This window comes from Tursiops truncatus, chromosome X (genome assembly GCF_011762595.2).
Source record: "Tursiops truncatus isolate mTurTru1 chromosome X, mTurTru1.mat.Y, whole genome shotgun sequence".
Classification (NCBI taxonomy): domain Eukaryota; kingdom Metazoa; phylum Chordata; class Mammalia; order Artiodactyla; family Delphinidae; genus Tursiops; species Tursiops truncatus.
In genome coordinates this window covers 34492211-34504265 of record NC_047055.1, presented here as the reverse complement: position 1 = coordinate 34504265, position 12055 = coordinate 34492211, and the positions used below count along the sequence as shown (strand labels likewise).

Sequence of the window (12055 nt, the reverse complement as noted above, 5' to 3'; positions counted from 1 at the left end):
TTGCCCCTGCTAGAGAAATAGTTTTTCCTCTCAGTCTGTCATTACTATTCTCATATCACATGCTTTTTACACCATTTCTTGAAATAGCCACCCAAGTTGAAAAAGCAAGTAAAAATCTCGCCTTCAGGGATGACAGGAGTAGACACTTTCTTTCTGTCCCTTTAATCTCACTTGTCACGTGTTCCTTTTTGTTCTGAACTTACTTTATCATACATCCCCAGTAGGTTTCAATCTCTTCATGACATGCTCCACTCCCACTCTCCAGTCACCAAGTTTCTAAGTAATTTTTCTAAGTAATTTTTTCACAGCATTCTGAGGGGAGAAGAGCAATGCAGGACTTAAAGATTTCCAGGCACAGAACCTTCTAAGAAACTATGAACATTTTTTCTTCTTAATTCCACGCCCAACTCTCGCCTAAATCCTTCTCTAGAATTGTTTAGAATTCACACTGGGCCTTCTGAGCCAGGGCTAAAGTTTGCTTTTTGGCCGGTACTTGGGCTGTACTTCAACACAGACTTTCGAAACATGCACTCTTAGGTCCATGTTAAGTTGGGCTTGTCTTTGTCCCAATGTGGTTCCTCTTGTTTCCTGTGATTGTTTCACCTGATTTCCTCTGTGTCCTTATTACCAGCTTCTGCTGCTAGTTTATTTTTCTGTCATGACAGTCTGTCATGCATAATTCTGAGCCTTTTAAAATCATTGTTACTTTCACAAAGACAAGGTCTTGAGCCAAAGGGGAATGGTGTTTGGATTATACTACATCCTGCTTAGGTAGGATGCAGCTGACCAACCAGTTATCCACCCTTGTCCCAAGCTGTTCCTTTTGATGGAATGCTTTCTTTTAGCAACACTGTTGCTGGCCCTACTGATTTTGAGCTTTTTAAGGCAAGAGAGGACACTGAGAAAGTGTTTAAATTACAATTCTCCATTACATTTTAGTATCTACATTGGGACTAGAGTTGGATATGGTCAGGATTTCTGTAGACGGGAAATAGAACAGCCACCTAAGTCAGGCACTAGGGTGATACCTTTTGGAGCATTATCATAGTAGCCACCTCCAAATTTGAATACTTTTAGGACAGATCACTTTCACTTATCTTTAGGAGATGTTGAAACAAAGCAGATCTTTTATTGATGTATTGTTTAATTTCTTGATTTCCCCTTATTTGTACTTCTGTATTCATTAAAGTCTCTTCAGGATAGAAGACCATGTCCTATGTCTCCTCATGATACAGTTACCTCATACAACTACCCCCAGAAGGTAATCTTTATAGTTTTATTTTACAGTCAGTTGCAGTGGCCTAAACAGAAGAAAATGAATTTTTTCTTTTTGTTCTCTGCCCTTCATCATACTTCAAAGAAGCTGCTTATATTCTTATGTTAATTGTTATTGTACTTCCTGGTGCCTGGCACAAGCATTAGTAAATTTATTAACAAATTGATGGAGCATCTGCTGTGTTCTAGACACTGTTCTGTGTGCTGGCATTGGACTACTCAGTCTACTCTGAACCTCTTATATAATGAGTGAGTTAATGTAAATTACCTGTCAAGTCTGTGCCATTTCCTGAAACTTAAAATGTAAAGCTTTCTTATAGAATGGGAAGCTGGCATCAGAAAGGTAGCTGAAACCGTAGGAGTAAATAAGATCATCCTGGAAAAAGGAAGAGATTGAGAACAGCATCTAGAACAGAGCCTGTGCATCACCATTTAGAAAATGGGTAGAGAAGGAATAGCCAAGGAGGGAGGAAAAGCAGGAGAGTGTAGTATTATGGAAGCCCCAGGAAGAGAATGTTTCAAGGAATAGTCAAGTGTCAGTTGCTGCCAAGCCGTAAAGCAACATAAGGACTAACAAGAGTCTACTATGATTTGTTGCCATGGAGACCACTGTGACTTTGAATACAGTTTCTGAGAACCAGAGAGGGTAGCAGCCACATTGCAGTGGGTAATAAGAAAATGGAGACTACAGTGAGGACAGGGTGTTCATGAAGAAGAATCTGTTACCATTTATTGAACATCTTTCTGTGCACAGCCCTGTATTGGGTGCTGTGGCCTAATCAGAGAAACAAGTTGCAGTCTCACGAAGTTAAAAAAAAAAATAAGCAAAGAACATTTTCTGTTTGTTTTTTTTTTTAAGTGTGTGTGGGGAAACATAGATGCATGTAAAAATAAATATGTACTATAAATTCCTGGATAGTATTCAGGAAACCCAGAGGTTACTTGTTTGTGGAGAGAGGAACTAGGCAGATGGAGGACAGGGGTTGGAGGAAACTTTTCATTGTATACAATTTTATACTTGGTTTTTGAATCATATTAATGTATTACCTTTCCAGAAAAATATTAAAATAAAAAAGTAAATCTCTCAAAGTCATCTGGGGTCTTCTAAAAGAAATAACCTTCCTGTATTAGGTTTACATAAATATTGGCTTCTTGGTGTTTTAGTTATTAGAATACTATTTCCTGAAGTTTAGGATCAGATAAGAGACCAATATTGTTTGTGAAACCAAACTTAGAGTTCTAAACTTTCTTCCACACTTACAGGTGGTGATGGTGAATTCTGCAGCAGTTGCAGCTTCCTGTGCAAATATTGTTCCAGCTCCAGTCTTACCTAACTGTGCAGCAGCTAATCAAGCTAGTAGTACCACTTCAATTTCCTCACAGAATGCTATACAGCCTCTATTTGTATCTCCGCCTACACAAGGCAGGCCAGGTAGGTTATTAGTGGTTCCTTACTTTGGAAGCCTCTTTTTCTAGTCATGAACATGCCCATACAACAATTCTAGTGATTAGATAAGATTACTTTAATCTCCAGTATTAAATTTCAATTTTTTTTCTTGCAAATTTAGCTTTGGTATGATTTCATAGCTATTGTTTTGCTAACCCCATTGAAAATTTAGAGGACTTGTACTAGTTTCTTAAACTTCAAGTTAAGTTTTATTATACAGAAATTAAGGTAAAGGTATTTCACACTTCACAGAATTAATTCCTGAAAAGTTTGGCTCTAGAATTTAAGAGATCCAGGTTAGAATCTTGGTTTTACAACTTACTAGCTATGTAATTTTGGACAAATTATTGAACCTTTCTTATCTGTGAGCTTGGAGGTACTGATAGTACCAATTTATGAAGTGGTTGTGAAATTCCACTGAGTTAACATAATTTAAAATTTTCAGCAGAATTCTGGGGAAGTGGTGGCAGCAACAGCATAGCTTTTCAGTCTGCGTCCCCAAATAAAAATGGAAATAGCAAAACCAATACCCATGGGACAATGTTTAACAACAAAACTAGGGGACAAGGTCTCCCCATGAACCCCAGAATTTAAGCAGGTAGGGACAAACCATCAGTCACAAGACGTGCATGCTGTCAGGGTCAATGTGGGAGCAATAAGACAGAAGCATCGGGGATGTTGTCTGATGGACCTGAGAACAGAAGAACCCCAAAAGAACTAATAAGAATTCACTGGACAGTGGGGCAGCCAATTTGGAAGGAACAGCTAAGACTGGGAAGGGATTTGACCTCTCCAATACTAGGTGAGTGCTTTGGGTACATGGTAAAGGGACTAAAGGACGTGGAACAGTTTTGCCCCTAAGAACTCTGAAAACTGACCTGGTAGGGCTACCTTTTAGGATAATATTCCTCACTGGGTAGAAACTGCTGGGAGTGGAATCAAAGTTGATGAGGATAGGGAAAGAGCAGGTCCAGACTAAAGCTGAGAGAACAGAGCCAAGGAATCCTGGAAAGCAGTCATGTTTTTAAACACTACAAAAACAATAGAGATCCCTAAGAAGTTAGAAAAGCTTTCTTGTATTTCATCTCGTTCTAGAGTTCATAAAAAATAATTTCACATAAAAATGTATATGTATTGCTGATTCACTTTGTTATAAAGCAGAAACTAACACACCATTGTAAAGAAATTCTACTCCAATAAAGATGTTAAAAAAAATGAATGAAAGAAAAGCACTAAGGTTGCATACAAAGGTGTTTTAAGAGGAAAACAGAATAGTATCCCTGTTAGACAGTAAAAGCATGTCAGAATGTGCACACTAAACAGAACTTAAACTAAACCAACAACTATTTCAAAATGAGGTAAAGACATTAATAAAATAACACAAAATGTTAAAAATAACAAATCAGGATTAGAAAAACTCGGATGAGGTGACAGAACTCAGGAAAGCATTAGAAATGGAAGAAAGTCATTTCGGTAATGAAGACTAAACTATAAAGAACATGACCAAGTATGTACAACAGATAATGCTTTAAGAGAAAGATGTAAGAAAGGGGGGAATCTAAAATGAAAAAAACGAAGAGAAAGAGTCAAAAGTGACATATTGAAGTTAGGCAAAGGATATCCAACACTGATAGAAGTTCCTAAAGAAGAAAACCAAAGTAAGGGAAAAGAATAAATACTAAAAACTATAATTCAGAAAAATTTCCTGAAATTAAAAAACTTTAAAACTACATACTGAAACAGTGCTCTGCAGAATATTGAGCCAGAGCAACCAACACCAGGATATTCTAGTAAAACAACTGGGCTTTAAAGAAAAAGAGCCTGTGGAGTATAAAGGAAATAAAATGATAATCGTCAAACTTTGACAGCAATGCTTCATGCTACAAGAAAATGGAGTAACATTTAAGATAATGAGAGGATATGTGAACCAAAGATTTTATATCCAGTCAAACATTTTCAGGCTTAAAGGGTAATGTATAAGAATTCAGAGAATATTATTTGCATGAGCCCTTCTTGAAGAATCTAATAAAGATACGCTGTCAAGTAAGGTAATTGCTAGCCACGTATGACACTTTAAATTTTAATTAATTACAGTTAAGTAAAATAAGTCTTCAGTTGCTCGGTCACACTAACCACATGCCAGGTGCTCAAAGCCACACGTGGCTAGTGGCTACTGTATTGGACAGCACAGATACAGAATATTTCTGCCATCACAGGAAGTTGTATTGGAGGAACAGAGTGTATTGGAGAATGATTTTGACTTTTAGACCACCAAAACAATAAGACATTAGCTTAAGACCTGATTGTAAGTATTAAATATATACTTAACACAAAATGAGGGCTGAGAGGTTGATGATACACTATGTAAAGCCTTATATTTGAACAATATAGGTACAGTATAGCTATTTTTAAAAATGGGAGAATTGAGAGACCATGTGCCAAGCATTTTTTAATGCTTTCAGTAAACACATCAGGTTCTTTTATCTAGATACTTAGATTGTTATTCAGAGACTATAATGTTGGCTAAAACAAATGAGTATGGGATATTCCAGTTTTATCCCTCTGTGTCCTTGCAAACTGGGATCTTAGTATGGAAGAAAGGTAATACACATGTACTAAAAAAGGCTAAGGAGAAACTTTTATGGTATCACATTTGAATTAGAAGTATCAGTATGAACTTGAGGTATTTTATCTTTAAATTTGTGTATTTCCTAGCTCTGTCCACTGAAAAGGCTCAGAAACAATGAGTATCTTTAGCACTCTTCTGCTGCTTCTCACTTAAACAGAAACAAACAGCTTTATGGAGAAATTTCTGGTTCCAGGTCTGGGCAGGAGATGTTCAGGATTAGCCTGGATCATCTTGTCATGCTAGATAGCAAGGAAGCTATCAACAGGTACTGGGGGTCGTGTCAAAAGGACTCACGAGCCATCTTGAAGAGGTTCCCACTGGTCAAAGATGGAACAGTTTGAGCTTCAACAATGATAATTGCAATAGATTGGAACATGTCAAATATATTTAAAAGTTCCTGATGATATTTTAAAAATTGGTTCCCTTGGGATTAACAACTATCTATCTATCTATCTATCTATATATAAACAACATACATAAAATAGATTAAAAAACAAGGATTTACTGTATAGCACAGGGAACTGTAATCAATATCTAATAATAACATATAATGGAAAATAATCTGAAAAGAATACATAACTGAAAAAAGAATTGGTTCTCTTAAGAGGATGTTAGGAAACCAGTTTACGTTCTTGAAAACGGGACAGTAAAGTGAAAGAATCAAGTATTTATCCTGCCTTTCTTATATGAACTATAATACGGGGTAACCAAATAGTAGATGAGGGGAAATATTTCTGTATATTAGTATTCTAATCAGTGAAAAAGAAGTGGCAGAATGTAATCATTTTGCAGTCGTTACTGAATGGATGCATATTAAATAGCAATAGCTGCTAAGATTGCAAAGATAGTGAGACATTACCTATAGACTACCAAAGGAATCAATCCTGAGTCTGATCTAGTCTTCTGGATCTAGCTGCCTATTTGCAGGAAATACAAGAACACATTGAAATGCACCATGAGTATGTAATCAGCAAAATCCAGACTGGGAAACTCAACAGGTCAAGGGGTCTTCAAAAGACAAATTGAAAGGAAATGACAGGGATGGAGAAGGGACCTATAGATTAAAAGAGGTTCAAGATACAGTTTTTAAAAACTGTGTAGGGATGCACATTTGGGTGACAAAACACTTAAAACTACAAAGAAGTGATTACTATGAAAGTCAGGATAGTGGTTGATTATGGTGGGGGTAAGAGGGTGGTGATTGTGATGGAGTGCATGGAAGTTTTCTGAAATGGCTGGCAAAGTTTTCTTTCTTAACCTGGATAGTGTCCACCTGAAGGATAGTGTCCACCTGAAAATAATTCGTTTGATTTGTTTTTTGTATCTGTTTTATTTATAATATAAAAATTAAGTACTTAGCCGCTGTGCCTGGAACAAAACATGCAATATATGTTCATTAATGACCACAGAAATTTTTCATTGGAAATGTTAATGGAGATACTGGTTTTACTACTTGTGCTAATTGTAGGGGAACACGTTGGCTATCTGCTTCCAGCAGATGTCTGAGCTTAAAAAAACAAGTGACAGGTGAAATCAAGCATTGTAATACCCCATTTATGTAGAATCATTGAAAGATTACCCTTTAAATGCCAGATTTATGTTTTTTTGTAGATACTTCTAAAAATGTATACGGCCTTCATTTTACTTTTTGTTGAGCCACTTGTGAACCTCAACTATAACTCTAATAAGTAATGGCTGCTTTTTAGTTGCTCTTTGTCGTTCCTGTCCTCTAGATACAACTCAGGTTTCTCATTGTTATTCATGTGTCTGTCTGGCAGCCCCATCCCATCCTCCTTTAAGTCACTTCCTATCTGCCAGGTAACTAGATGCCATGATTGCTTTTATTATGATTGTCTTCATAGGCATTAAATCCTGTTAACTGAGTTTTTTGGTAACTGTTTCCAAGTCTTTTGCCAGGGCCGGAGCTAGTGACTTACTTGCTCTGGGTACAGAATTAAGGGAGTATCAAAAAAAACCCCACAGTGATCAAGATAAATAATACTTTAATGCACTATTAAAAGAAACAAAACTAATGCAAAAACAGAATCCATGATAAACAAAGTATCAAAGTTTTTTTAAAAGATAGGAACTGTGGGCCAGGCTTAGGGTGAGGTGAGTGAGGCACTCACTCTTGTGGTCATGCAAGTGCAAGCTTAGATCCTATCTTTTGCAATTTTGGTATTTTAGTCATCATGAATTTTTTTTTTTGCTTTAATTTGGTGGCCCTTTAAATTTTGCACCTCACTGCACTTTAGTACTGGCCCTGCCCTTTGATCTCTAGAGAAGCTGAGTCTTACTATGTATATTCACGTTCTCTTCTGAAATGTCCTGAAGCAGACTGCAGCTGCATTGACAAGGAAATAAGCTTTTTGAATGAATTTCATTGGTTTCCATTCACTTTTAGAAAAGTTTGCTTCCATTGTTCTGGGTCCATCACTTGAACTGTACCTGGTAAGCCCATACATAGAGCCCTGTTAAGTCTGCGAATTAGATGCTCATGCATCTCTAGAGCAACTGGAAGTTTTAAAAGCTTTTTCTTATGGAACGTATTATAATATGCATTTTAAAAGAAAGTTGAGGGCTTCCCTGGTGGCGCAGTGATTGAGAGTCCGCCTGCTGATGCAGGGGACATGGGTTCGCGCCCTGGTCCGGGAAGATCCCACATGCCGCCAAGCGGCTGGGCCCGTGAGCCATGGCTGCTGAGCCTGTGCGTCCGGAGCCTGTGCTCCGCAATGGGAGAGGCCACAACAGTGAGAGGCCCGCGTACTGCAAAAAAAAAAAAAAAAAAGAAAGAAAGTTGAGTTCAATTACTAAATAATGGCTATATTTCCCTGTGCTGTACAATATATCCTTGTTGATTAATTTATACATAGTAGTTTGTATCTCTTAATCCCCTACCCCTTTTTTGCCCCTCTTCACTCTCCCCACTGGTAACCAACCACTAGTTCTCTATATCTGAATCTGTTTCTTTTTTTTTATAATCATTTGTTTTATTTTTTAGATTCCACATATAAGTGATAATGTAGAGCATTGGCCCCCAACATTTTTGGCACCGGGGACCGGTTTCACGGAAGACAGTTTTTCCACAGATGGGGGTGAGGGTGGGGGGGCGCTTCAGGTGGTAACGCGAGTGATGGGGAGCGATGGGGGAGCGGCAGATGAAGCTTCGCTCGCTCGACCGCTGCTCACTTCCTGCTGTAGCCCGGTTCCTAACAGGCCGCGACCGGTTGGGGACACCTGATGTAGGGTATCTGTCTTTGTCTGACTTATTTCATTTTTCACTTAGTTTACATCTGTGATTCTCAGCTGGAGGAGAATTTGCCCCTTAGGAAACATTTGACAATTTCTACAGACATTTTCAGTGGTCCTACAATTTGGCAGGGGAGAGCTACTGGCATCTAATAAGTTGAGGCCAGGGATGATGCTAAAACAGCCTCCACAACAAAGAATTATTGCGCCCAATATGTTAATCATGACAAATGAAACCGGAGGTTTGTCCTAGATGCTAATATGTTACCAGTTATATGTATTGTAAATATTTTCTCTCTCTTTGTTGATATTTTCATTTTTCCTGTGGTACCTTTTGATGAAGAGAAATTCTTAATTTTAATGTAATTTATCAAAAAAAAAAAAGTTGAGTTCAAAGTAACCTCCAAATTTCTTCCGTCCTTGATTCTCTCAGGCCCAGGAGAACTTACTTAGCTACCTCTATGTCTAGTATTTGGTTTTTACCTTGTAATCGTAATCACATTCTACTATTTTTAGCTAATTGAACTTATTCCAGTTGTTTTTGAAAAAAATGGTGTGATTTGAGTGCTAGTTTAAAAGGAATAAGAGTGTGGCTTTGTTGAAGCCATTATTTTATAGAAAACAAATCCATGAATCTTTAGAGCATTTGGAAATGTTCTAAAAATTAAATCCTCTTCTAAAGCTGTAAAAGTGGAGATTTCTACATGCATGACAAAACTTAGATACAGTAAAATTTATTTTTTGGTGCCCTGTTCTATGAGTTTTAACAATGCATAACATTGTGTAACTACCACCACAATCAAGAGAACAGTTTCATCACCCCAAAAGAGTTGGTTATCAAGTTTTAAATCACCCTAAGATTTAGATTTCCTATTACTGTTAGCCTGTAGTTGTATAAAGGGTATAAATAAATGTGTTGTTAGTATATTTGTTGGTGAATGAAAGCAATGTGGATTACTTGTAATACTTGGCCTTAAATTCCTCTTGCTAAATTACCAGAATAACAAATTCAGCTTGTGTGGACTGTTCTTTTACTAAACTAAGTGTTCTAAAACTCCAAATTTAAACCTTTATTGAACAATGAGCCCAAACTTTCTATACTTCTCAGGGGTAAAATTATAATGCAGGCAACACAGTGATAAAATTGAGTACTGGAATTTCTAAGTCAGCTAAAATGTTCAATTAAACTTGAAGGGTTGGTATCAAAAAATTTAACAAATTTATGTAACATAGTATGTATATGTGGAGATAATTTATATTCACTAGGTTGGAACCACATTGCTGCCTTTATCATCATAGAGGAATGTATTGATATTTAAACATAATTGTATTTGAATTTCTTATGTCAAAAACTGTGAAACTCCTAAGTGACTGTGGTTTTTAAACTATAGTAACAGTTATAGAAAGTTAAAGGGATAAGATAGTTCATCTAGCCTGTCGGTTTTAGATTCTGTAGGTCCTTAGAAATGGAACTGTTACGATTTAGAGTTCTCTATATTCCTCTCATGCTACCAAGTAGAAACCTTCAAGGACTGCTTAAATCTGTAATCTGTGCAATTTAGTCTCTCTTATTAGCTTCTACATCTTGTGATTTGGCAGATGGCTGAAAACATCCTTAACTTTGTATTAAGCTCAGTAAAAATTTTGCTTTAGTAGTATTTATTTATGTACATATTAGCTGATGTTCAAAATCTTGGTAGTCAAGCCTCTGTAGTTTACAGTTGTTTTTCCTTTTTAATGTCAAGTAATTTCCTTAACTCAAAATAACTTGTAATGAACTCCTACTTTTCAACTGGCATGTCTAAAAGAATATGTGCAATTTACCTTCTTTTTTTTTTTTTTTTTTTTTTTTTTTGCGGTACACGGGCCTCTCACTGTTGTGGCCTCTCCCATTGCGGAGCACAGGCTCCGGACGCACAGGCTCAGCAGCCATGGCTCACGGGCCCAGCCCCTCCGCGGCACGTGGGATCTTCGCGGACCGGGGCACGAACCCATGTCCCCTGCATCGGCAGGCGGACTCTCAACCACTGCGCCACCTGGGAAGCCCTAAGTTTTTGTTTTTAAGTCAAACCATAAGACCCAGAGTTGCTTGACCATATTGGGAACACAAAAGAAATAGAGGACGAGCTACTGCTTATAAGATGTTACAGCTGTACATTGCTAGTTTGTTTTGTTTCCTTTTTAGTCATTGCTTCAGCATCCTATCCATACCTGGCTGCTCCTATTCCTGCTGTGGCTGCCTCTCTACCACCTCCACCTCCTCCACCACCACCTCCTCCTCCTTCTTCTCTTGAGGTGACAGACACTTCAAACTTACCATCACTACCTCCACCTTATTCCTGTGATCCATGTGGCAGTGATCTGCCTCAAGGTAAGTAGATTTTGAGACTTGGGTGAGAGTTATTTAGGTCTGGTTTTTTTTTTGGTTTTTTAATTTTAAATTTTAGAGCATATCTCTCTTTGGTTGACCAATGAGGGTAGGGTGGTGGACCAAACGGAAATTGACTTGAGAGCATAATGCTAGGTAAATGACTAAGGAAAGAAGGAACTGAAAGCTGAGAATATCTTCTGCATAATCAAGAAGTGTATGGTTGAGCTGACTCACGCTGCTTTTCTAAGGTAGCTACATGTCTGCCCTGAAGAAGATTCTCAACTGGATATCTGCTCTCAATAATTTCTCTTGAAAAGCAGGAGTTGATAACACAATTTTCTCCATTTCTTTTATTTAATGCCTACCACAAGTGCATGAAATTGTTGCATTCTTGATATTTAAGATTCCAACTGAATTTTGAAGAATTGGAAAAGGTTTTGGGGGGAGGAATTGGGGTGGGGGGGGCTCTGATCTGCCTTGGATTTCAGCCATGTGTTGTTTCCTTAATTAAACTGAGTAGCTTTCCATTGGAAGTCTTTTGTTACCCCTCAGTTTAGCAGTGTATCTCAAAAGAGAATTGTAGTCGAAAGTTGTTTGTAGCTTATTCATACCTTTTTTTTTTCCTGTAACATTCCCTTGATTTTTCTAGCTGCTTTTCTATTCTATTTTGGGTTTTTTCAGCCCCTAAGGTAGTCACCAGGATCTTCAACTCCATTCTGTTCTTCTTCCCTTCCTTAAAACTTGATTATCAACTTTATGTGGATGATTTCTAAATCTATCTGGCCTTGGCTTCTACCTACTTGCTAGACATTTTCACTTGGCTTTCTTACTTTTATTTCAGACTCAGTCTGTCTACAGTGAAATTCCTCATCTTCATCTCCCTTCTTTCTTCTCTTTAGGCCATGCAAAACATTGACTCTTTTCCTTGGTTTTCTATTTTATTAATAATGTATCATTGAACAATGATCCCTTTACTCCTCTCCCCTCACCTACCTACCCCTGCCCAAGATCTTCTCAGCACATAATGCTGATTTTGCATTTTCCAGCATTTTATTTTGAAAATGTTTAGACATACATGAAATTT

The 12055-nt window shown here is 37.5% G+C and overlaps 1 protein-coding gene across 1 annotated transcript in view; it reads left to right on the top strand.

The window, feature by feature from the left end:
* ALG13 (ALG13 UDP-N-acetylglucosaminyltransferase subunit) overlaps window positions 1-12055 on the top strand; it is a 74656-nt gene that overhangs the window by 45067 nt on the left and 17534 nt on the right. The window contains 3 exon segments of the mRNA XM_073798877.1: window positions 1190-1261; window positions 2539-2707; window positions 10786-10971. Coding sequence (XP_073654978.1) covers window positions 1190-1261; window positions 2539-2707; window positions 10786-10971 — 427 coding nt within the window.